The 27,213-nt window shown below is 37.2% G+C and overlaps 2 protein-coding genes across 3 annotated transcripts in view; both read left to right on the forward strand.

Annotated features, from left to right (window-relative positions):
- Positions 1-15,376, forward strand: part of prox3 (prospero homeobox 3) — a 16,323-nt gene extending 947 nt beyond the window's left edge. The window contains exons 2-7 of one of the 2 annotated variants that reach the window (XM_008435899.2): positions 4,068-4,139; positions 5,996-7,680; positions 7,764-7,871; positions 11,118-11,230; positions 12,176-12,281; positions 14,476-15,376. In XM_008435899.2, coding sequence (XP_008434121.1) covers positions 5,998-7,680; positions 7,764-7,871; positions 11,118-11,230; positions 12,176-12,281; positions 14,476-14,649 — 2,184 coding nt within the window. In that variant the 5' untranslated portion in view covers positions 4,068-4,139; positions 5,996-5,997 and the 3' untranslated portion in view covers positions 14,650-15,376. The remainder of the gene's footprint in view (positions 1-4,067; positions 4,140-5,995; positions 7,681-7,763; positions 7,872-11,117; positions 11,231-12,175; positions 12,282-14,475) is intronic. The other variant, XM_008435901.2, reaches the window with a different exon arrangement.
- A 3,143-nt stretch (positions 15,377-18,519) lies between these two features.
- On the forward strand, positions 18,520-25,769 carry tmem179ba (transmembrane protein 179Ba). Its single transcript, XM_008435902.2, has 6 exons — positions 18,520-18,860; positions 19,454-19,649; positions 21,815-22,011; positions 23,521-23,658; positions 24,790-24,868; positions 24,967-25,769. The coding sequence occupies exons 2-6, from the start codon at positions 19,551-19,553 to the stop codon at positions 25,144-25,146; spliced, it is 693 nt and encodes a 230-aa protein (XP_008434124.1). The 5' UTR covers positions 18,520-18,860; positions 19,454-19,550; the 3' UTR covers positions 25,147-25,769.
- Positions 25,770-27,213: the final 1,444 nt, after the last annotated feature.

Genomic DNA, 27,213 nt, shown 5'->3' on the forward strand with positions numbered 1-27,213 from the left:
GATAGATAGATAGATAGATAGATAGATAGATAGATAGATAGATAGATAGATAGATAGATAGATAGATAGATAGATAGATAGATAGATAGATAGATACTTTTAAATACAACTATAAATATAATACAACAAAATAACATTTATTTATTTATAATTAAACTCGTATACTCTATATTAATGTTTAGAGTTTAAATATTTTGAGCCAATGACAAAGTAAATACTGTGTGTGTGTTAAAATATTCAACATAACCTTTGCAACATGAATGTTTTGAATTTATTTTTGAAATTATGTTTTGTATGAAAACGTTCTATTTGTAAGCAGAAATTATTTTGAAATATGAAAATATAACAAAAGCTGGAATTATTTTTGAATTTTTTTATTGACTGTGTAAATGTCATGAAATAGTTCAAGTTTTTTTTACTTTTGAGTTCTAAAAAAATATGTATTTGTAGTCAGAGCTTACGTATATTTTATATGTGAATTATATACCAATAGTTACTTAATATATGTGTAATTTCCACTGTGAATGTTGTTAATACCCCCTCTCCATTTTTAGTATTTTTGTTTTTTACAAATGTTTAAATTAAAAAACATGTATTTCTCTCAATAGGGTGCTTATATTTACAATCTGATTTTTTTTAAAATTATTTTTATATGAAGATTTTTAAAACCAATGTTTATTTTAGTTGTAATGAAAGTTTATTTTTACTATTTAAAATAAGTGAACTTTTACCAGAAATTCTGTTTTGTTTTTCATTAAAATAAACATATTTCCATTTGTAGTTTAATGCAACAATCAAAATGGACTTTTTTGACTATCAAATCTCTTAGATATTTCCTAAGGTTGTTTTATTCAAGCCAGTTTTTGCATTACAAAACTGACGGCTCCAGTCGATTTGATAATTACTTTTAAATTTGCAGATAGGGAAGTCTTCCCAACATGCATTAGGTCTATTAACATCCCCGGTTTAGGCACGTTAATCACTGTGCTGCTAGTTTTTTCTGCTCCAGCAGTGCCATATTCTTAAACCTAATCTGGTGGTTAATAGCGCTCATATTTGTAGCTCAAGGCTCATATTTTGTGCAGCTTTCCGCTGGCTTTGAAAGGCTAATCTGTCCCTGATATAAGCGCATTGGTCGGCCTGCCATCTGGGCTGTATTATAGCGGAGAGGAGAGGGCATTTGAATAATTGATATTTAGCTATTTATAGGAGGATTATTCTGTTCATGTTGCACCAGGGCGATCTATCTATCTATCTATCTATCTATCTATCTATCTATCTATCTATCTATCTATCTATCTATCTATCTATCTATCTATCTATCTATCTATCTATCNTCTATCTATCTATCTATCTATCTATCTATCTATCTATCTATCTATCTATCTATCTATCTATCTATCTATCTATCTATCTATCTATCTATCTATCTGTCTATCTGTCTATCTGTCGATCTATCTGAAGTGGATTATGGGTGTTGCTGTTCACACTACTCTCACTCCATTTCACTCTACAAGGACAGTTGACCATTGTTAGCCCTCTCTCAAGCCTCTTTCCCGTTTTTTTGATGGTGAAAGTGTGTGTGACGATAAACACTCTGATCAAACAGAGCTTAACAACCTGCCCAAACAGATAACACACTGAGGGGGAGGAAAAGAGAGGATGGCAGAGGAAGGAAAAGGGGGGGAAAAGTGGGAGGGAGGTTAGGTTAGTAAAAAACAGATGAGGACCGGTTCTTTGTGTTTAAAATGCCCCGTTGTACAAAGGAAGGTGAAAATAAGCCGATGTTTATTATTTGGAACATCTAAAAACACACCTATGTTGTTGTTATTTCCAGTTTTTGTTAGGTTGTGGAGTACGGATTCAAGCACAACAGGAAGTATAGAAAGAAACCCGGAGGATGATGCGAGGCAGAGATCATGAGCCAGATGTTACCCGGTGCCCTACCAGCACATAGCCTGACCCACAGGCTGTTAACCTCTTTCTCTCTGCCCTACATCTGATTTTGGTTCCTCCTGTTCAGCCTGATACAAATCTGTTGCTTAACAATAAATATATCTTGTGATGTAGAGGTAGAGCAGGCACCGTATTTACGGATGCGATAGTTTGCAGCGCAGTCGTTCTGGGTTCGATTATTGACTCTGAAACTTTTCTCTCTTCCTTATGTCAATAAAGGCCACAAAAACCCCATCAATATGTTTCATATTTATTCCAAAGTTTAAAACTGATATTTGAGTGCAACATGTCAAATATTTAAGGAAGACCTATTTTGCAAAATTCACATTTTGCACATTTTTATACTTCCATGTGGATTTCTGCTGCTTCTAATAACAGCCCACACACCCAAAAAACCCAGCAAGCTGTTTTTTGGCGTTCGGAATATAAAGCATTTCAAAAAACCTCCATATTGTTAAGTCACGACAGGCACTGTGTTGTCGCCTAGCAACCCCAGTGAAGCCCAGTCTGTCACCTAGCAACCAAAGTGGAGTTCCAGCTCATTTGGTCAGCTGGTTTTACTGCTGTATGCGCTGTACAATGGCTGCTGGAAAAGACAAGCGTTTTGTTGTTGACTTACCATCCAGAAACAACTTGCTGCACTCTTGTTGGTTGTGTAGGAAGCTCTACTAATGTTTTTCAAAGATGAATAATGTGTAATTGTGCATCTGTTTGCAGCTATTTTCATGTGCGGGGCCAACTCAACGCTTTGTGCACAGTTGTAATGAAACTGTTTGGTATAGCTCAGAGACCTATTCTAACGTGTTCAAGGAACCCTTAACAAACAAAAACTACAAAAACAAGCTGCAAAATATTTACGTTTGAAGCTGGTAAGCATGGTTAAAATGAAACTCAGAAGGACGTCAGACCCAACTCACCTCTGTCAGTGTGAGGACCAAACTAGCGATGATTAACTTTACAAGCCAATAACAAGATGCATCTGAAAAATATTCACACAGCACAGCAAAGCTTTCACTGACACTATGTGACTAATGTAATCAGATATAACCTGGTAGAAGTACAAATAATATTCATGATCTGCAATTTTTATGTTTATGCATGTGGCGGTCATCTTGGATTATGAGGTTGGGGTTTGAAGTTGGATGTTTGACTTTAAATGATTCTGTTGGTGATTTCAATCAATCAATCAATCAATCAATCAATCAATCAATCAATCAAATTTTATTTGTATAGCACATTTCAGCAGCAAGGCATTTTAAAGTGCTGTACATAATTAAAATAAAAACAGCTAACTGAATAAACAGAAAGACAAAGAGAATTTTAAAAAAAGAGGTTAAAGATTAAAACATTAAAACCCGCACCCCTTGTAGGACTTCAGTTAAACGTCTCACACCTCAGATTTTTAGTTAAGATGTCATTTAACAAGGATTCTCACACCCCTAGATATAGATTCGTTTAACTGGGACGTTTTCCGGGGGGGCTTCACATAGACAGTGTGAAAGAAATAAAAATAAGTTAATAACTAGATGAAAAGTAAAGATAAAAACATTAAAAACATCAAAGACATCAAAACCCGCACTCTAAACCTAATTTAGCCATAAGCAACTCTAAACAGGTGGGTTTTAAGTTGATATTTAAAGGCACCCAGTGTTTCAGCTGTTTTACAGTTTTCTGGAAGTTTGTTCCAAATTTGTGGTGCGTAGAAGCTGAATGCTGCTTCTCCTCRTTTGGTTCTGGTTCTGGGGATGCAGAGCAGACCAGAACCAGAAGATCTGAGGGGTCTAGACGGTTGGTGCAGCAATAACAGATCTTTATTGTGGTGCTAAACCGTTCAGTGATTTATAAACTAACAACAGTATTTTAAAGTCTATTCTTTGAGCTACAGGAAGCCAGTGTAGGGACTTTAAAACTGGTGTTATGTGCTCTGAGCACATAACACCAGTTTTGGATGGATGGATGGATGATCCATCCATCCATCCATCCATCCATCCATCCATCCATCCATCCATCCATCCATCCATCCATCCATCCATCCATCCATCCATCCATCCATCCATCCATCTTTAAGGATGGTTAAAGTTAAAGTTCTCCCTCCTGTTCAATTTTTGCAGATCATCATTATAAAGATCCAAGTGGACAAGGCTGCAGCCTTTGACCGATCAGTGGCCTGTTTTGTTGTTCAGGTTAGTTGAGCATTCATGTTCTGACCATGTTACAGTGAAATAATAGATTAATTCACCAAATCTCACATTAAAAACATATTTTCATTGGAGATATTTTCTTTCTCTGAAAGGCAAGGAAATTAATTTGAATGTGACATTGGAAATGTAAAAGACCGCTTTCATTTTGCTTTTGTAAGAATAATCCTTATAAAAAAAAGTGTCAATGCTTTCAATTTTTTAGTCCTTTTTATTTAGAGATTCTAGTAAAAATTGTGAGTACAATCAAAAAGTTTCTGTTATTCATCTTTTTGGAATCTGAATAACTTTGGCAGAGAAGGACCAAACCAAGCAAATAAACACCACACAGGAAACTATTCAAAAGTCTGAAGTCACTTCATTAGTAAAAACATCCCGTTTTCAGGAGCTCTGGTCAGATGACACCAAAACAATAAGTTTTGATCCACATTTAAAGCACCATTCCAAGAGTGGGACACGGTGGTGGCAGCATCATGGTGTTAGCATGCATTTGTTCAGCAAGAGTTGATGGTAAGGTGGAAGAGAACCTGTTAGAAACAGTACAGACATGGGACTGGGGCGGAGGCTCATCTTTTAACAGAACGACAAACATACAACAAGATTGCATAATTTACATCAGAAAGTCAAAGTCCCAAAATCCAATAGACCACCTGTTTCTCCATCCAATCTGACTGAGCTTGAACTGTTTTGTCAAGAATGGGCAAAAGATGGATCACTGAATTATCAACAAAAGGTCGCTGTAGAAAACATTGACGTAGAACACGTGTCAAACTCAAGGCCCGTGGGCCAAATCTGGACCGCCATAGCTTTTTATGTGGCCCTCTACATCATAGATTAAACACTAAGTGTGCTTAAATATTTTGGTATTAATCAAATCATTGCAGTTGTTATTTGTCTACTGCTAAATTATATCAATCAGTCCCTCCAGTTTCTTGAGAATTATTGTGGAATAATAATTCCACAATAATTATTATTCCACAATAATAATTATTGTCAACAAATCCTCGCACTTCATAATTGAGAGTTTATTAGAGATTTTTCTCAGAAATTGTCAAAAACTTTCTTACTTGTTCTAAACAGCTACCTCAGCCTAAATTGATGTCAGATTATAGTCTATTTACCATCATAAAGAAGTAGAAATATTTCTAAATTAGTACCACAAACACTTTGATTTCTATTGCAAAAAAATCACAAAAAGAATCACAAAAACCTAGAGGGACCGAAAAGATGTTCAATAATATTTCATTTCAAGAATTCATTGATATTTTAACAGTTTGTGAGCAGGTTTTGTCAGCATTCTGGCACAACTGGCCCTTTAAGAGTATTCATAATTTTGATTTGGCCCAAAACAAAAATTAATGTATCACCCCTAACTTAGTGGGTTTAATATTGATAAACTGAACACTTTTCATATTTTTATTTCTTAAAAACGTAACTAGCCCCCTTGTTAAAGCCTAAGCCATGCCCCCTGGCAGATTTAGAAAGTTACAGAAAGTGGGCGGAGCCAAGAAACACAAAGGGATGTGACCAAGATAGAGTGTGGTCAGGATGAGAAGCACTGTTGCCAACTTATCCACTTTATCGTTATATTTAGCAACTTTTCAGACCCTCAAGTGGCTTTTATTCAAAAAAGGATAAATTTATACAATTTATCCGCAAAACAATAGTTGATTATAAGTGATTTAGTTAATCTATATCACTTATAATATACACTGAAGTTTGCAATAGTCGTGCAGTAGTGGATATGAATACCAGTTTTGTCACTTTTACATTTTTAGAACAACAAAAACTGTTTAAAATACAAACTTATCAACACAAATTTTCTGTGGTTGTCTTTGCAGTGATGAATTCATCTACAGACCTTTTCGATGACTCCTCCCCCCAGATACGGACTTTTACTCCCGGTCTCTCCTCCGCCGACCTATCTGGAGTCCACACCGCTCCCGGCTTCAGACCCCCTGGCTTCCCCCTCATCCACCATCTCCTCCAGCCGGGAGGAGGTCCACGGAGGATCCTGACTGCAAACCAGAACGAAGTGACTGCCACTCAAATAGAGCAAGAAGAGGGGATAATGGAGGGAGAGGACGAGTTGACGGAGGTGAAAAGGAAGTGCAACGACAACGCCCTCATGGCTGAGTGGAGTCAAGATGTCATGAAAGTGAAAAGGATGAAGCTAGAGTGCAGGCAGAAAGATAAGGAGTTGGAGGACGGAGGGAAGAGGAGAGAGGGGAGGAGACGGGAGAGGGAGGAGCTGAAGGAGCAGCTTGAGGAGGCCAGGGAGAGACTGCAGGCCCTGCAGGAGAAAGTCTGGAGGGCGTTTGGGGAAAAGGCAGAGAAGGAGGAGAAGAAAACGAAGCGCCTAAGCGGAACCAGGTGTGATGGAGATGAAGGGACGGTGGAGGATGAGGAAGACGTCACAGGAGAGATGTTTGATGAAGAGGACATTGATGGCGCTGAGATGGAGAAGGAATCTTTCTCCCTGCTTTCTGTTTCCCATTTTGACAACTTCCACAAACGGAAAGACGAGTTGCATAAAGACAGAGAAAGACGGACAGAGAGAGGAAGAGAAGGAGACATGGAGGGCATCATGGAGGGATCAAGACTGTGGCTGGAGTGCGGAGGTCTGACCAGGGGAGACTGGGATGGAGGCACTGAAGATGAGGATGAGGAGGGAGGACAGAAGTTTGCTCAGGCGCTGAAGCTGGAGCTGGGCAGCGCCGTGGCGCGAGTCATTGACCGAGTCCTTCGTCTTTACACAGAGATGATGGACCATTCCTCCCAGCCTGCCGCCATCTCCTTCCACCCATCTGATCAGGCACAGGACGGAGGGAAGGGGAGGGACGGCTGGATGGGACTGTTGACGAGAGGAAGAGTGGAGGAACCGATGAAGGAGAAGGAGGACGGAGACAGAGAGCAGCAGCTCAAGAAGTTGGTTCCTCCTGGACCAGATCTGGCAATGCCATTGGCCGTTCACAGGTCACCTGACACGCGGAAGACCTTCCCTCTCCTCGGACCGCCACTCTCTACCAGCATCAACTCCTCCCACCCAAATCTCCCCCTTCATCACCCCTCTTTGACCCGACCCACTCCTCTTCCTCACCCTCCACTCTTGCCTCCAGCTTCACAGCCCAAAGAGACTTCCTCCTCCACTTCTTTCCACCCCTCTTCATCGTCCTCTTCCTCCTCATCATCCTCCTTCCCTGCACCACCTCCACCACCTCCTCCTCCACCTCCGCCTCTTCCTCTTCCATTACTCCACTACTCCATGCAGCAGCTCTTCTCCCGCTCACTCCACCACCCACAGCTCCCGCATCTCGCTCCGTCTCGGAAGGACTACCTGAATTCTGACCCCTTCCTGGAGTTCTCCTCTCACGCCTCCTTCCCTCCGCTCCCTTTCCTCGGGCACCTGGACCCGTCGCTGACTCGCCATGGAGTCAGAGAGAGGGAGAGGGGGGTGAGGGGAGACGGCAGCATCAGAGGAGGTGGAGGAATGGACGGAGGAGAGCTCTACCTGACCGCCGGCGGGATATCCTTTTTGTCATTTGAGGGAAGGAATAACAGAGAGGATTGTGTTTGTTCATGTTTGTCCTTAACCAGTGTCATGTTTACGCTCAGGAGGGATTGTCTCCCTGCCATCTGAAGAAAGCCAAGCTCATGTTCTTCTACACACGGTACCCCAGCTCCAACACGCTCAAGACCTACTTCCCTGATGTCAAGGTAAATGTGCCTCAATGATCCATCCGTCCATAGTCCCTAGTTATCCAAGACAGGGTCACACGGTACAGTAAAGGAAGATCCACCAACCAAGCCATCGACTGACCAACCAACCAACCAACCAAGTTTGTTTGTATAGCACAAACTTTATTGATTTTCACAACAAGGCAGTTCAAAGTGCTTTAATCATAAAAACACAAGAATAAAAAATCATAAACACAACATACAGTCAACGTTTGTGAAAACCAGTAACAGACATTACATTTTGACAAGCGCCATCATCAAGATCGTCAATACGCATCAAGTATTTTGGTCAATGTTTCATTAATTATGTTTCAAAGGAAACTCTAAACAGGTGGATTTCTAGTCAAATTTGAAAGAAACTCAGTGTTACGGCTGTTTTGCAGTTTTCTGGAAGTTTGTTCCAGATTTGTGGTACACAGAAGCTGAATGCTGCTTCTCCATATTTGGTTCTGGTTTTTCAGAGGAGAACCAGAAGACCTGAGAGGTCTGTAAGGTTGATACAACAGCAGATTGTGGTGCTAAGCTGTTCAGTGATTTATAAACTAACAACAGTATTTTAAAGTCTATTCTCTGAGCTACAGGGAGCCCGTGTAGGGATTTTAAAACATACTCGAACCAACTCTCTCGGTTCCCCGAACAGGGTAGTGGCTGCTCAACGCAATTTCTTCACCATGACAGATCAGAGCAGTGCTTACTTTATTTCAGACAAGACTCCAATCCATCTATCTTCCTGTTTCTCAGCTCTGCTATTGCTCCTGTACAAGACACAAAAATGATCTGTACCTCTCTGTCCTGGTAAAAACCAGCCCCTGGTTCTACGCTTTGCTTCGTACAGAGGGTTTGGACCCTTGGCTATTCAGAAAATACTTGGCGCTTATTTTACCCAATTGCTAACTTTTGTTAGCGAGGTCGACAGGTCGATGAAACCTATCAGAAACTGCGTGTGCTGTGAACAACCCTGACATTTTTGCCAGTGATAAAATGTCTAAAACATTCCTCTTGCTCAGAGTTGAATTGTAGCTCTCTTCACGTTATCAGACACAGGTTGATTCTTTGATGTGTGAATTAATTGATATCTTCTTACCATTACCATCATGTAACATCATAGGATGTCACACCACTAACTAGCTAACTAAAAAGTTAGTTCTGCTAACACTAACACATCACACCAACACAGTACTTAGTGGAAGCTAGTGCTAAAGCGCTAACTTAATTTCAAGCTATATCTGACCTTGAAAGACAACTATTGAACAACAATTTAACTTTTGCATTGTAATTTTGTGTGTTCTATATTACCCTTAGATACTGTATTTACAGTATGTTTATATATTGTTTGCTGCTGTCCATGTTTTATTTTGTTCCTGAATGTTTCTGGTTTAAAATACAGTTACTGCAGGAAAAAAGAGAGGAAATGGAACTGCCGTGTAAGCAGTCTTCACCCACTTCAAAATAAGAGCATGGATATAAATGTCTAACAAACTAAGAACTCTTAATGGTCAATAACCAAAACTTCAACAAAGATTTTGAACTTTATTCAACAGAATATTTACAAAACATCCAAGTATATTTGGGATTTAGCTGGAAAAAATAATTTAGAGGTAGCTAGATGTGCTAAAAATGTCAAAGGATAGCAAAAATGCTAAACTAAAACTTATTTTCACTATTAGCATATTAGCTTAAATGTGCCCACCCCTGAATAAAACCACCTGGCCTTATCTTTTGAGTCTTTCAGTCTCAGTCAAAGGATGGCCTTTATATATTCATTTTAATTGCTCTTTAGACCACAATGTAAATAGATTTAAAGTTCAGAGTCAGAGTCTTAATTCATGTTTGATCCACATATAAAACTGAATATTCAGTTATTGATAGGAAGGTCAATCAGCCCAGAGGAGAGTGAATGCAGTATTAAAGTTCAATGTTGGAGTCTTAATATATAAATGATATTTATGGTGCTTTCCATCTGGATACATCAACTAGTTTACATTTAGAACAGGTTCATTTTGGACCCCCTGATGCAAAAATGACATTATGTAAAATCACCAAATATGGATTTTTACAAACTGATATGCTTTTAAAGCATTTCAAATAGATTTCTCACATTTATTAGCTTGATTGAAAACTTAGAGGTAATTGCCTTGACGTAACAAAAACCCTATATTATCCTAGATATGTGTGGCCCTGAGTGAAGGATTTGAATCCATCTGCTACCTTATACTAAGAGTGAAACGTTGTACATTATGTTGCATGTTCACAGTAGCTGCATCTCCATTGAACATAGAACTACACAAATTAGAATTATGAAAATAAATTTGTTCAGTGGAAAATCAACATTAAAAAAAACAACAACACGTTTTTCCATAAAAAAGATGAGCTGGTTTTTCAGCTGCATCAAAATTAGATTAGATTAGATACGGTAATCCCGATCAACAACCATGTGATTAATAACCTGCTGTTTTTACTGGCAGTAGGTGGTTAGAGGAAGACGGTTGTCATGTTTTTTAACGACTTATCGGATGAGCAAACATATTCAAATGTGATTTTAATTGCGTTAGTTTAGAAATTGCGTTTTCTTCCACGTTAGTGGAAAATTGACAAAGTTTTGCACACATTTGAAAAGGAAGCACAGATAGTGTTTTATCTGTCAGGTTTTAAGACGGTGCTGCAAATTAAATCTCAGAGCAATTTGTGCATGTTTTCACAATGTTTAACAAAAGTCTGGACAGAAGCAAAATACACAGCACCAACTGTATTTAACAGAGGTGTAAAAAGTCACATGGTGACAGCAGGAGCCTTGATTCAATCCCTAAAATAAAAAAGAATGATTTCCAACTATTTTTTACAATTTCTTCCCCACTGAATGAATTTACTGAACCCATATGTTTGGTTTCTCTAGATTATTACGTGTGAGCTGCTGCAATGAGGCAGAATTAGTTTTACACTTATTTAAATGTTCTGCAGAGGGATCAAAGCTGTGACCTTAATTAGTTTGTGGCTTCAGGGTCGGCCAGCACAGGTGTCATCAGCTAACCCAGCAGCATAAAGCAGCCGCAGCCGCAGCCTGGCCAAACTCAAACTGTACAGACCAAAAATAGCTGCTCTCTGGTTTGTTAATCGTTTTCAAATAAATTGAATCTGGATATTGTTTTGCAGTCTGTCCAACCCATGAAATAAAAATATTATGATATAATAAATAAAGCTAATAAGCGTCTTTCTCCTGCTGTCTAGTTTAACCGCTGCGTGACCTCGCAGATGATTAAATGGTTCAGCAACTTCAGGGAGTTTTTCTACATCCAGATGGAGCGATTTGCACGCCAGGCGGTCCGCGACGCTCTCACTCGGTGAGTTACACTCTGCCCCGAATTTACTCCATCTACACTAGAGTCTGCTAGTGTTTATTTTAATCTTTTTTTTTACAAATTTAATGATCTATATTTTTTACAAAACGGAGTGGAACAATGTATAGATATAGATATATGTTAAATAGGGGTGACCAAAGTGCGGCTCAGTTACTGCAGTTTGATTTAAATTTGACCCGTCCATCACCGGCGGACATTTTTAGTAATAAAAATAAAATAAATATAGAATAGAATAAAATTATTACCGACATAATTTCCTTGAAATGGAAAAATTTTAAATCCAGCACAAAGTATTCATCTTTTTTCAGCTAGGCGTTTATATTAAGTAGAACTGCGTTTATCCAGAGATGTTTGATTTTGCTGCACCTAAATCAGCTTTTATATGATTTGTTAAATTTGGCTAAACATAGTATGTGTTTTGAAAGAAAATGGGCCAAATCCTGTTTTTATATAACTGAGAATAAATCTGTTTAATCGAACCCAAAAGAATTTGAAAACTAGATGAAACATTTTTATGTTTTGCATCTATGATGAATAACATCAGTTTCCTTAAAATAAATAAATAAAAAAATTGGACTACTTTATTTGATTAATTTTAGTTTCCTTTTCTATATTTTCTTGTGAGTACTTTTGACTCAACATTTAAACCCACATGAACAAAGTTTGTAAACCCCTGCATTAGAAGATAATCCAGTTTAAATGTGTTTAGAAGTAACTATAAACATGGTTTTTATAGCTCTTTTCACTCTCATACCATTAATCACATAAGCAGCTTCACATGGCAACAAATGAAAACAGAGAAAATGATTTGTGTTGCTTGACACTTTGATTATTTTGAGCTCATTTAGATCGTTTGTGTTCTAATATGTTCAAGTCAATAAATGTTTGTAAAAGGGATGAATGAAACTGAGGATGTTTCTGACGCAGGGACGGCACAGCTCGTCTGGGCCGAGAGAATCAGCTGCGAGTGGGTCGAGATACGGAGCTGTACCGCATCCTGAACATGCACTACAACAAGAGCAACGTCTACCAGGTCAGGACAGGATCAGTACAGAAGTTTACAGACGTGTAGGCATTCTTGTCATGCGAATCTGACTTATTTCAACCATCTGTCACCAGGAGGGAATGAGTGTATGAGAAACAGCTGTTTTAAAAAACAAAAAGTAGGAGCACAAGTTTCAGTTTATGCCAAATTCGGTAAAACATAAACATACATACTGTCGTACTGATATTTGGAGGACAGAAATGGCATAAATCATTAAGTTTCTGGCATAAATGTGTCAGCCTATTGTATTTACTCTTTAAATTAACTCCATTTAAGTTGGTTTTTATTGGCTCATTCCCAGTTTTAAGGGAAGCGCATATAATTTCCATATTTTCCATATAGTGGAGATGGAGTCATTCCAGAAGAACCAGTTGAGATGTGTGCTTTGGATCGGTGTCCTGTTAGGAAAAGCTTTTATTGTCGAATTATATCCAAAATTTACATTTTGCCTGTTTTTGTTCTTCCATTTGGGACTCAACTGCTTCTAAAAAACAGACCAAGTGATTTAAAAAAAACAAAACAAAACAAAAAAAGCATCCAGCTATTTTTTGCCAACAAGTTTGTGTTTTTAGGGATCTGGAAAATGAGACGTTTCAAAAATATTAAGTTCCATTTGAGAGGCACTGCCCCCGTTACCTAGCAACCAATGTGAAGCTCTGCCCGTTACCTAGCAACCCAAAGAAAGTTCCAGCACTTTAGTTAACTGGTTTTACCACCGTTTGCGCTGCTGGAAAAGACAAGTGTTTTGTTGTTGAATTACCATTCAGAAACCAGTTGCTGCAATCTTGTTGGTTATGCAATTAATGTGTAGTTTTACTTAGTTGTAGTTATTATTTTAAACTTTTTGGTTCAAAAAATCCAGATTTTGTTGCTTATAATTGACTTGTTAAAGCAATAAAATGTCATAGACTTCAGTCCTATTGAAAATCCCACAATTTAAATGAAACATCAACATTTCTGTTGAGAAGAGTGGGTAAATATCCTGTTAGAAGATTGTTTCTGTACAATTTCAGTGGCATTTATCTAAATATTGGTTGCCTCAATATATACTTGAGCCTGGGTGTGTAATTTTGACAGATTTGAATTAGAAAAAATCTCCAATAAAATGAAATATTTGTCTTTAAATGTAATTGAAAAATGGGGTTGTATTTTCATTCTACTCAGGGAAATAATGTCTCAAATAAATTGTCTGTAATAAATAAACTTTTAACTTCTGACTAAAAATTTTAATATTATGCAGTAGATGTTATGTTGAAATGCAGGACACAAACTGTTAAAACCGTTTTTATCTTGTCACAAAATGTACATCTTTTTTTCACCACTAGCCGGCAGTAGTGGTCCACCAAATTTACAGCAAAATGTCAGGAAAAATCTTTAAGTGAATCAGGTTGGTATTTAAAATTTAAAACCAATAACTTTTAAAATGTAAAATTAAAAATAGTGCCTGCTTTGAAAAAACTGTGAAATATGTTATTTTTCTTTATAAAACTGTCATAAAAACCTGAAAAGCAAATTTCAGTACAAACCTCCAGCTTGGAGGGGAAAGCTCTCTCAATTTTTCTTATATGTGGTCCATGCAGCTTTTACTTCCTGTTTATTACAGTCATAAGAAATGTCAAAGTTTTTCAAAATTACACATTGACTGGTCAATTTGCTCCAAACCAGTAGAAACGTGACAAATTCACATTTTCTGTTTTATTTTCTCTCATAAATCACAACAATTGGTTGGAAATGTAGCTACTGAGTTGATTTTTAACTTCTCTTTATAACAACATGAGACCAAAAGGACAATGATCCCAAACACAAAGTCAAATCTACAACAGAAGGGCTGAAAAAGAAGTGAATGGAGGTACAGCAGCGGTCCAGTCAAAGTCTGGACCGCAACTTGATTAACATGTTTGCAACCTCAACAAACTGAAAATGATTCTGTGCTAAATAATGACTATTATTGGAATCTGTTGTGTGTTTTTTTAAGTTGAATTTTACTTATTTTTTTTTTAACCTTTTCAAATCTAAATAAATAAAAAAATGTATCACCCTGAAAGAGGGTGTACTTACTTTTTTAGAATTACTGTTTATTTATCATTTGCTGCTTTTAAATAATGATAATCTACTAAACTAAGGGTTTGCCTCCTCTGCCAGTACGTGTTACAGACTTTGACTGGTCCGTTTCTGTGTGCAGGTTCCTGAGAGATTCATCGAGGTGTCAGAAGTGGCTCTGAGGGAGTTTTACTCGGCCATTTGGACTGGGAGAGACAGCGACCCCTGCTGGAAGAAAGGAATATATAAAATCATCTGCAAGCTGGACAGTCCTCTGCCGGATGCCTTCAGGATGCCTGGCTGTCCGGTGGGCTGAGCTCTGCGTTTCTCCTCTACGTGAACTCCACTGCATGCTCAATCACATTTTTATCAAGGTTTAAACAAACCGTCAAGCTGTAAATGATGAGTCTGGTTCTCAGTTTGAGGTTAAAAACAATTATTTGGGACATAAACACAGGACAGACAGTGGACATGCTAAGTGCTCAAACAAGAGTCTTGTGACTGCACTCATCCTGGCCATACCGCTGAATTAAAAGCAGGAATTCCTTCTGCAAACATTCCTCTGCAGTCAGGCTGCAAACCGCAGCTTTTCTACATTACACGTTTGATAAAACTCTCCTGAAACCGAGCGCTGACACAGCCTCGTATTGTTCGTTCTGTCACAGATTCATAACGAGTCCCTCTGTATGTGTGAGGCTGAGTTTTACTGACGATTAGCTGGAATTTTAGAGAAACATTCGCAAGTTATTCCAGAGAAAATTAAATTTAAAGCAATTAAAAGGGATTTTATGTGACATCAACAGAAAATAGCGCCCAACTGTGAAGTCAAATGTAATGGTTTAACATTTGTTTTTACAAATTAAGTCAGATATACATTTGTATTCAGCCTGCTTTGTTTATTTGTTGTAAATTTGTTCATTTGAGCCCAACTGAGTTGCACATCACTGTCGATCTTGTTTTGGATCGACAATGAATAAATAACATCGGCGTCCTACAAACGACAAACAAAAAAATCGGACTAATTTATTTGCTTTATTCTATTTTATTTTATTTTTTTAAATCTTCCTTACTGATTACTTTTAATTTAACATTTTGGGCCACTTGACAAAAAGTTTAAAGGCTCTCTTGTTATAAAATCTCAACGTCACAAATTGTTTATTTACATAAATAGCAAATTGTTTCGCTGATAGACGGCACAAAGTCAACGCCGCTGAAATGCAGTTTTTAAGCAAAAATGGAAAGTCACAATGTTTAACCATTCAGCACAAAAAGTGTCAGGGTTAAAACACCCACAGCACCGACAAAAGTTTAATCATTTTCTCATTTGATCAGAGTTTCCTCTTCCATAGATTCGCTGTGTTGCATAGCTTCATATTTGGTTGCCATGGGTTTTAGCCAGGTGTGTCAAACATATTTTTTATTTGTATAGACAAATGAAAACCACATATCAAGATTTCTTCAACTTCACAATTACGCACGACTCTGTGTCGTCACAAACAGTCTCAACAAAATACAATGAAATTTCTGGCTTCAAGGTTAGAAAATGTGAAAATACTCAGAGGATGTGATCACGCTAGCGGGGAATATCCTGGCTGGTTCTTCTAAAAGCTCAAAAGATTGACTTTGATTTCCTGCAGCTCAAAGACAAACATTTATTAACAAAAACACGTCATGTTCCTGTGAATCCCGTCACTATCCAGTGGGAAAACATCAGAGTCCATTTTCTATCAGAATCTGTTTTACTAATTTCCCTCCATCTGAAGCAGCTTTTAATCTTCATAGAAAATAGTTCTTTGTGATGCTGGACAAATCTTTGATTATTTATGAGAGTCTAGAAATGTATTGATTATCCTTCAAAGTCTTTGCTCGGAGTGTAACTACTGTACAGCTTTTGTGCATGATAAATACAAATGTACTCAACATGGAAATCTGTTCAGACATATTGAAGTTGACATAGCTGTATATTGATGTTTCTGGTGTTTCTCTTATGTTCTCTTGAAATATTTTATATTCTTTGAACGTGAAGCTGAACTAAATAAGTTAAAATATCTGAGCTTTGGTTTTTGCAGAATGGTTGTTTTATATTTTAAATCTTGTATGTTGTGATTGTTTGATCTGAAAACAAAATAGCTTTTGTTGGTGTAATTATTTGTGACGTGTATTCAAGTGCGTGTTTCCCAGATTTGTAATTTTTATTTTTTTTCCTTTACATTGTACAGAATGTGCTGCAGTCTTTGCTGTAGATCTGTGCCTCATTCAATGAATTTTACGTCTTATCAGCTAATTAAAGTAATACCAACCTCATGTCATGAAATGTGTTTATTTATATGCAACATGAACACCTTCCATATTTATTGGTAAAGATGTGTAGAACACATTAAAACACGCCCACAGCATCAAGGATCCTCCACCGTACCCAACATTGGCAATGAGGGATTTAATTTTTTATTTACTTATTGGTGACATTTTTAGTCTGAACTGACTCAATTAAATTCAATTTAAAAAATACTTTATCTTTTTTTCTTTTAATTAAGTGAAAAAGAGTTTAAAAAGTCCACATGATTACAGTATAGAAAGCCTTTTTGTAGTTTCAATGTGGAAGAGCAGCTGCTCTACTATGAGTCCCTCCACGATGACTGAGCTTCTTAACAGCCCCTATCTACACTTCTGGTACCCCATTCACCTGAATTACCCCCAACAGGACTTCCCAACACCTCTTCAGAGTCCAAAAACACGTAGACCAGTTGGGTGGGCTCCCATACAGCCGACAGGACCCTGCTGAGTGTACAGAGCTGTTCTTCAAAATTAAGTAATTTTCCTTTTTCGCATCTCTCAAATACAGAAATCTTCCTCAATTTGTTAAGTTAAATCAGCTGCCCTTGACCCTTGTGATAGAGCAGCTGATTCTCATTCAGAGGGAACAGCACTCACAAAGGCAAACATTTTCCAAATTTAAGGATTAATCCTTTGGATTGAAGACAATACATTTATTCACTTGTATAAAAGATGCAATGCTGACAGTAATTAGGGATGAAAGAGTGATTTTTCACCAATTTGACAGAAAACATGCCAATGTGCCAATGGTCAGTTTTTCCAAATGCTTGATGGATCCTGTTGCTGCCAAAAAACAAAACAGAAGAAATCTATTAGCAAGTAGCTTTTTCACAATAATGTATTAAAAAATGGATTGCATTTAAAAGCAAAATAAATGTTTCTCTTTATCCTTAAATAATATATACCACTAATGCCAGAAAAGCTTTTTATTTTTCCTTCAGTGTGAATCTTTAATAATCATTTACACTATTTATTTCCTTTATTCAAAAGCTAAGATCTAAATTTAGTACAGTTGAACATTTTAAGTTTTTTAGTTAGATATTTTTCTGTCTACAGGGTAAACAAATATTTCGAATTTAGTTGTTTTATTCACTATTGAATAAAACAATAATTAATTACTCCCATATTTGGTGGAGATGGATCATTTATAATGTGTTTTATTTTCAGTAGAGTCTATGTTGTCTTTGAATTGCAAATAAAAAACGGTATTAAAGAGCATGTAGAAATAAGAAACAAATACTGAAGTCTAGCGAAACTACACAGTTTAGCTTCAAGAGCAAGAATTTTAATGACTTGAAGTAAGACATAAGTAACTTACAATTAACTTTTCAGAAAGATATAGAAGCCTGATTTAAGTAAATAATGTCTTAATAGTGATGAAAAAGTACTAGTTCCACCGGCAAATTATATTTTAAAATATGGGGAAAATGTATCCTTATCTGTTAAATACTCTGCTAGTGGAACTAAGACTTTTTCCATCCAATATTAAGGAATTATTTTCTTAAAATAAGCTCCTATATCTTGCTGAAAAGTTACTTGCAAGATCTTATTTGCACTAGAAACTCGACCAAAAGAGTTTGTGGTTTTACAGTGTAATGAATGAACGAGAAACTTTCTGGTCCACTAGCTGATTTAAAATTGTGTCATATATATATATATATATATAGAAGAAAATGACCCGGTCAGATGACAGAAGTCACAAGGTTTGATTAAGCTTCGCGGAGGAGAAAAGGCTCCACTTTGAGTCATCTGCAGCCACGTCTAACTGCCATGTCATGCCTGTGAAACCTCAAACGGTCAAACTTATGACAAAGTCTGATCGCCTGACTCTGCATTTGCTATACCGAACCTTAAAGCCAGTGCAGTTCCCAGTGACCCTGCTCTCTCTCACAGCTTTTAGAGGTTATACCTCCCAGCTGGAATCAGTGGGTTATGCGGTGAAAATAGATTTGCTCGCTTTTGTCAGGAAATGTCTAAATGAATTACCTCTGCAGTGTGACAGACAGGATTTCTGATGTCTTTATGCGGGGCTGTGCAGACTGAAAGGATGAAACTTGACATCATATGAAAGAAAGGAGCCTGAAGGCTGGAGGACTGTGGCGGTGGAGGCTCGACAGTTAAAGCAAGCGAGCGACACCGGATATTTACCACTTTTACCTTCAAAATAAAAGCTCGGCACGCCCTGACAAACAGGTGAGTTGATAAACTTGGCTTTATTGAAACTATACTGTGTTTGCTTGTATGGGTTTTGTGAGATCTTCCAAAAATACAAAACATTACCACGTATCTTTGGTCTAGTTCCTAATGCAGATATGTAAGTAAACTAACCTCAAAGTAACTTTTCAGCAGCTTATTTTAATTCCTTAAAGCAAGACATTTTTCTCATGTTATAAGTATAATAATCTGCCAGTAGAACTATTTTAAAAAATCTGTAATAAGAAATTATTTACTGAAAACAAGGTTATATCTCTTGCTTGAAAGTTACTTGTAAGTTTTGTCTTATTTCAAATGTACTAAGATATTTGCACTAGAAAAAATAAACCAGAAATGTCCTGTGTGCTTTTGATGTGTAGACCTTATCAAATGTGGACAAAGCAAAGTATCACAAAACACCAATAATTTGTATTTTTTAGTGCTCAACTGAATACCTGAGTAAAAAAATATGCTTAAAAAAAAACTTCTGAAATTTGAGGGGCTGAAACTTACTATGCATTTGCAACGACATTAATTTACCGTCTTACTAAATATTCCTGAAAGTGTTTATTTTCACTAACGGTCACCTGTAGGAATCAGGTTCTTATTTTGAAACTCCTTCCCGGAAGCGGTCCCTGCTCATCGCGGCTGCCTTGATTGGTCCCTGTCCAGAAGCGGCCCGCGGGGTGGATGATGGCGGTGTCGGTGCTGCTGGTGCTGGAGCTGAGCCTGTACGCCTGCTGCTTCGTCTGTGGGATCGTCGCCGCCGCCTCCCTCACCATCGTCCAGGTGAGATTCACGGAGAAACCCCGCATCTACCGGGGCTTCCACCGGGGCGCCGCGCTCTCGCTTCCGGGAGAACTCACGTCTCAGCTCCGGGGAGTGTAAAAAGTTTAGAAAACACGGAACCAAAAGAGAGAGCCTCGCTCAAACTAAACTATCTACCACTGTAGCAACTTTTTAACTTTTTTATCCACAACTAGTTAAAGTTTTGACACGTTCTTACGTCCCTCTGACAGTGTCGTGTACTTTATCCATGGTGTCACATCAGTAAACTTTCATTTTCTCCTGTTTCCCAGCTTTTAAAGTGTAACTGCGGTTTTATTTATAACTATTATGAAGGAATATTTCATATTAAATGTGAGGCGAATAAAAAAAAATTAATGTAGGTATCAGGAAAACACAAGTTCATCACGGTTGATAAGTGTTTTAAATGTTCGGGTTTTATCTTGGTGTGTTTTCGTTAGAAATGTTGGAGGAAATGTGAACATGTGCGCCAGTAATAAGCGAGTCTTGTGATCGAGTCGCTAGTCGCGCCCATTCGCTTTCACTTGTATGGAGCTCTGGAGGTGCCAAATGTAGAAATCAGAAAAAATTATTCATTGGACATCTGATAAATGCAAAATAAATAAATAAAAATTGTCAGAGAAACTGTGATACGAGATTTTGTAAGGTTTAATTTAGTAAAGAATGCAGCACTGTAATTGGAAGACATCTTAAACACATCAAAAACAATCAATAGAAATCAATAGAATTAATCAGAAATTAAAAAAACCCCACACACATCTGAAATGATAAATAAAATGGTTAATAAAGTCTGTAAACAAAATTGCCTTTAAAAAAATTAATCATCATTTCAAACAATGAAAATTGTCACGCTTCTTTTAATTTATTATGTGATTAATCGATTAAATACTTATTGTGACAAGTGTCACAATAAGCACTCGGGATATTAATGCATTAGTTTATAATATATGTTCAGTCTAATACTTTCGCTGGCATTGAATTTAAGTTTTTTTTTGTTTATATAACTTGGATTCACAACAAATGTCACCACAAGTATATATTCAGAAAGTTAATTTAATCCAGTCACACAAACAGATTAAAAATAAATTGCTTTCCAATTTGATCCTTTTTATAAAACACTGCAGTTAAATTTAAATTACTTTTGCTGTTGGTGAAAAGTATTTTGTTGTGTTTATCTAAAGAAAACCAGCTTCTTTAGTTTTTTTAGTGTGATCTAAAAAAGCTATTAGTGCTAACTAGAAACAACCAATCAGAGCCAGGAGGCGGGTCTTAGTACTACCAATAACCTCTCCTTGTGGTGCTGCTCATCCTCCCTGCAGTCGCTTTCTTGCTGCAGCTAGCATAACCTGTTGTGAATGCTAATGCTAGTTAGCATGGTTACCAATAATAGATAGATAAACAGTTTTCCTGTAGCGGTAAGTTTTTTCTCCACCATTAGCACATGTAGCAGCGAGTACATGAGGATGATTGACAGCACTAAAACCTGGCTCTGACTGCTTGTTTTTCATCGGGAGCGCTGCATTTCTTCAGATAGCATTAGTAGCTCAGGAGGTCAGTGGTCGACCTTTTCACAGATGATCTGTTTCATAACACACAGTTACAACATGGCAACAGTTTTAACAAATACATAAAAAACATATTTTTATAATAATTACATACCGCACCTTCAATATGCATTAATACGCAGATTGGAAGCCATTTTAGCACTACCACAGAAGCTAACATCTGCTAACATCCCACATAAAACTAGCTAAGCCTGGTGGTAGGGAAGCTAGGGCAATCATACAGCAACTTTTAGTGTTTTTGAGTTAAAAAATGTTTAAAGTTGAGAGGAAATTTTAAAATATTACTAGGTAACTATGTGCTATTGGAAGACATTATCGACAATACTTAAACAACTAAAAAGTTTTAAAAACCCTAAAATAAATAAAACAAACAAAGCTTAGCCTGGTGGGGGTGCAAGTAAAGCCTGGTGGCCCGCCAGGCTTATACTAACCCTGTTCCTTATTTCTGATCTTGGGGGCTCAGCCAATCAGCACCAAGGAAAGTAAACCCTGGATTGGCTGCTTTGCAGACTTATATTCTTGTGAACATTTTAGATTTGCTCTGAGTCTGTGAACTCAAACCTGTCTTTCTCTCTGTGTCAGGGTAACTTCGGTGGTCTGTGCATGCTGTATGGACGCGTCAGCTACAATGCCACAGGAAACGTCATCGGAGTCCAGGCTTCCACCTCGGCCTCTCTGTGCTACTTTGTGTCAGCCATTTCCATCATGGTGGCGGTGGTGTGTTTCTCCCTGTCTGTGTACTGGGTGTACGCTTTCTGCATGGAGGGAGAAATGAGAAGGTGACGAGAGTCCGTCCTCATGACGAGACATGGCAGGACATGTCCTGTCCTGTCAGTTTTATTGTTTTAATCACCGCCCAAACCAGAGGAGTGACACATGAAGCAAAACAAGCTAACCTGTTGGTATTCCTTTAAACTTCAGGAACTGGAAAGCAGTTGTTGATCTAATTTATTTACACGTTTTTTATGAAAACTGTCTCAAAGGTTCATTTCTTTATGATTTATTCCAAATGGAACAGATCGATATGCTGCATCTAGATAAATATTGGAAGAAATGTGTCTTGCGCAACTCCAGGCTCAACTTTTCTTCCTTGGATTGTAACATTTCTGGAACTTTCTGCCGCTAAAGAAACAACAAACCTTTTACAATAACAAATAAATAAATTGTCCCAGAAGTTATTGCGATAAACAATAATATTGTTTTGAGAAACATTTCAAGTAATATACAAGAAATCATTGTCACGGAGCAATAAACTTTAGTTTCTAAAAAACATTTAACACTGAATCTGAGAGACATTTTAAATAAACAACAAATCAATGACTTATGACGTCTCTGTAAACAAAATTGTTCTTACAGAGTTAATTGAGACCAGAGCTCAAAGACTGAAGACTTTCCAAGCATGCAAATGGAAATTATTGAGCTCGTTTTCATTTATTATTTAATAATTAATTGATTTACTGCTTATTGCTACAGGGACAAACAATATACAAAGCTAGAAAATGCTGAACTTTTTGCAATATTGTGTGTTTATTATCGTAAAAAGTAGAACAAAACCAAACAGACATAACAAGAAAAGGCTGTTTCAGGAATGCAGGCTGCAGAACTCTAATAAATATCTAATATTTGAAATGCGTTTACATAGACTAAATCCTGCCAATTAAATTTTTTTGTCTTGCTTCTAGTGCAAATATCTTAGCACACGTGAAATAAGACAAAACTAATTTACAAGTCACTTTTCAGCCAGATATGGGAGCTTGTTTTAAGTCAGTAATTCCTTAAATGACTTAAAAGTACAGAATCAAAGATGGCGGCGTCTTTCTTTCTATATTTAGCAACATTTAAGACAATAATAAATTGGTATTGGCCAAAATCAGAATAGGCAGATCAGGTTTTTAAAGATTGGCCAGAAAACTGCAATCGATGCATTCCTACTCTCAACCGGCCCTTTATTTGAAGAGACTTCATAATTCATATTACTTGTTTTCTGTTTTTTTATTTTTATTTTGGATATTTAAAACATCTTCCAGTTCCGTGTTAAATGTTCATTAGAATTTAAAGTTTATTAATCTTTTGAGAATGTGTACTTGCATTATTATGCCATTAATATTACATTACTTGAAAATGGTCTCAAAACAACATTAACATTTATTGCAGTAACTTCTGGGAAATTTGTTATTATTGTGGCAGGTTTACTGTCTGGCTTGAGTAAATATCTTGTTTCCACTGTGGTTAAAGGCTCAGCTGAATCCTCCTTTCTGTTTCTCTTCCTGCTTCCTGTCGTCCTCCAGGGAGCGCGTGTGGCTGAACGTGATGGTGTTTGTGAGCGGCATCTTTCTGTTCTTCCTGCTCATCACCGGCTGCATGCTGAAGATCGGCCGCGACTCGCTCTGCGACTCCATCCTCCAAACCGTTACCGGGGTCAAAAGGTGCTGCAGGCACTCGCTCGCTCGCCTTTTCCTCCTCTGGTCAGAAACCAGACAGGCTCAGACACGAAAAAACAGACTAAGCAAAGCTCGTTTCAGCTTTTTATTTCTGAGGTTTCACAGGAAGCTGGACCTTTATTTTTCAGATTTTCTCTCTAAATATCATAGATATATCTTTTTTTTTTTAAAATTGAACTGGTGCTGTCAAAAAAGCCAAACTTTGCTTTTCTTTTGTCGCAAAAAGACATATCTTTGTCTGATAAATGAGGATTTTATTCATATAGCTTTTATATAGGTTTAATACAGATTTTTTTTTTACTCAGTTGGGTTAATAAAACTTACTTATCACAAATGTTCTATGAAGTTAAAAAAAAAAAAGTAAATTTCTGATAAATATCTACTTTGGGAAAACTATTACAAGCAGAATGAAATTTATATTTGTGGGATATTATTGTATAATCAATTTAGTTCATATAAATCAAGATGGTGGCTAACTTTAGTCCAGAAGCTTCTGCCCCACAGTTACTAAGGGCAACAGAAAAAAAGGGGGGAGGAGCTGTCAGTTACTGGTTGCTACGGTAACCGCCAACTGCCAAGCGCAGCATAACAGAATTTAACAGGTGAATGTAATTTTTTTGACTAAACAAAATGAATTTGAAGAACAAATACAAACAAATGTTTGACAAACTTCACATCTGTGATATTGTCAAAGTAAAACCCTATTACAAATGTAATATTTAGAATTTAGTTGAGCATAAAAGACGAGGTTTATATATATATATATATATATATATATATATATATATATTTATCACCAATTAGTGCATATAGGACAAACATTACAGACTAACAAAAAGCAAGAAGAGGTATTGATCTACACAATAAATAACCAAAATGGAGAATGAGTAACGGGCACAAAAATAAAATAACCAACCAAACAAACAAAAAAAAAACCTAAACAACGGATACATTCAAAATAAACACAAAACATAATCAAATGGTGTTACAACAAAAACAATGAAGTTGTTTATCATTTGTGGATTAGGATAAAACTACATACTATTCTACAAAAGACGAGGTACAAATTCCCTTTTGCTTTGTATCTGAGGTTTTTTTTTCTTCTTTGTCTTCAAGTTGTGACGAAGTTCAGAGCAAAACTTGGGTCAGTCCAATTCAAGGAACGAAGATCTACACCAACCTTCACAAATCAGAGGTACCGATCTCACCACAATCTGACGTTCATGTTTATTCAAAATGCTTGAGGTGCATTGATTGTTTGTTTTCCTGTTTTTGTGTCACGTTGCTCCTCAGACAGCGGTCTGGGTCAACTTCTTCTTCTGGCTCATCATCGGGGTGCTGGTGATTGTCCAGAAGCGCCAGAGTTCGGGGGCAAAGCTCGTCCCCACGCCGGCCGGATCCCTCTTCGGCGAGCCGGGGGCGAGCGCCACAGAGACGGAGCCGTTCTTCAACCGGCCCCCGCGGCCGCAGTAGTGCCCGGTGACCGCTGGGAAAACTGGAGATGTTTCTTATTTTATACCACATTCATTTCAGGTTTTTTTTCTGCAATCAGCAGCGTACCTTAGTGAAAGTAATCACAGTTTGTGCTTTTGGCATCGTAATCCAAAGATTTAAGAATGTAACTAAAGCCAATTTAGTTTTTTTAATTGTTTGTATTTTTTAAGTTGTTGAATCAAAAACTTTGTGTTTCAGCCAAAAATTGTGAGACCTTTATTGCTGCAACTTATTTTTCATAATCTTTACCAAAAAAAAACAACTTTCAACCAAGTTCTGTTTCAGTAACACTGAGATAACTTAAGACATTTATCTGATACAGACCTTGTGTCCTTGTGAGTCAGAAGTGGTCTTTATTTACCTAAATCAAGTATTAAATATCAATATAACCTCTGTAGCTTCAAATGTGAATGTTTGCATCAATACTACTTGATGTTTTTGTGTTCAGTCTGTAAAAGAAGCCCTTATTTGAGAAGAAATGTTGCTAAATGTCTCCCCCTGCTGGCCAATACTAAATTCATTTGTACTGGAATGCAGCATCTTGTTTCTTTTAAGATGAATCTTTTGGTTTTTGCAAAGTATATTTTAAATGTTCAACGCACGCGCAGTATAACTTCATGTTTTACTTTAGACAGACATTTATCTTTGTGACCATCTCAGTTTTTACTTCTTGTTTTCCTCCCTGTGGTGGTGGTTGTACAAAATGTACGTACCAACCCCATAACAAAAGCAAGCAACCTTGTGAAGATGCTAGCTTTAGCTAGTAAGAAAGTGTCAGCATCATGTATGGCTGCTTAGCAGTAGGAGGGACTGGTGCACTTGACAAAACAGAGGACATCACGATTAAAGAACAATTGGGGTGAAATATTGAAACTGCATCTCAAGACATCAGGCAGGAAGTCAAAGCTTGCACTAATGAGTTTACTAAACAGGCAGTAGCTGTTTCCATCGGTTTCCAAAGAACGATTAACAGCACAATGGAGGAATATTGTTGTGATCTCCTGAAGGTGGAGTGTGAGAAAGAGTAAGCACTTCTTAAAGAGACGGGCCCAATTTCAAGGCGTTGAATTGTGAAGTCACGTTTCTTTTAAGTGATTGATGTATGCAGCAGTCTAAAGGGCAAACTAAGGAACTATATGTAAACTTCTAAATTAGGAGAAAGTGATAAAGATTCTTTCAGTTTTCTGGCATTTAGAAAATAATTTGTTTGAGGTCCTCACTGACCTCAAACAGGAATGTTAAGTCTGCTTCATGTCTGACCTGGGATAGACTATAGAAAAGGCTTAAAGGGGCAGTAGCCCCAATTTTCAAATAATGTTTTCAAACAAATGTGTATTCTGAAAACATTGTACTTTAAATAAACTAATAGGCCTAAATCAGGTAAACTGTATTGATATTTTAGTTGTTTTTTTTTATAAACATAAATCAACACTCAAGTATTTAAAAATTATGAAGTTATAGTAAATTTTTTGCTAACTACATGAAGCTTACATGGTTGGATATATTAAACCAACCATGTATCAGTTCATACCCACAGATGTATTAGACTGTAATTTGCTTTAAAAGTACTTTTCTATGTTGAGTGGGGACCAAAATTGACTCCGCATCCTTGTAAATCTGGCTCTGTGTCCAGCAGTCATTAAAATACAGTTTTATAGGGTTTATGTAGATTTTCTCCGTTTGAACATTCTTATTTAGATTATCCTCTTCCTTTTTGCCTGCAGTTAAGTTTTTATTGAGGCAGCTGTTGGGATGTATCTTTTTACAGCATATATTGATTAGTAAGCTCCTGAATATAAACCAGGCAGATGAAAATAGAGCAGGAGGAGAGCTTACACAGTCCTCTCCGTTCCCTAATGGTTTTATCTGAGGATTACCTGACCTCACTTTGAGCCTGAGGTAAGACGGTGACGCTCACTCAGAAAAGCCACCAGTGACAGCCTGGACTTCAAAGACGGACACTGAAATATCTGCAGCAAAACTCGCCTTAAAAAAGGATTTCTGGAGTTATATGCTTTTTTTTAATGAGCAGGAAGTAAATCTGTG

Source organism: Poecilia reticulata, linkage group LG18 (assembly GCF_000633615.1).
Source record: "Poecilia reticulata strain Guanapo linkage group LG18, Guppy_female_1.0+MT, whole genome shotgun sequence".
Lineage (NCBI taxonomy): Eukaryota > Metazoa > Chordata > Actinopteri > Cyprinodontiformes > Poeciliidae > Poecilia > Poecilia reticulata.

Coding starts and splice junctions, on each gene's coding strand:
- tmem179ba (XM_008435902.2), top strand. CDS start 19,551: ATGATGGCGGTGTCGGTGCTGCTGGTGCTGGAGCTGAGCCTGTACGCC. Junction 23,659..24,789: donor ACCGTTACCGGGGTCAAAAG/GTGCTGCAGGCA, acceptor TTTGTCTTCAAG/TTGTGACGAAGTTCAGAGCA. Junction 24,869..24,966: donor CCAACCTTCACAAATCAGAG/GTACCGATCTCA, acceptor GTTGCTCCTCAG/ACAGCGGTCTGGGTCAACTT.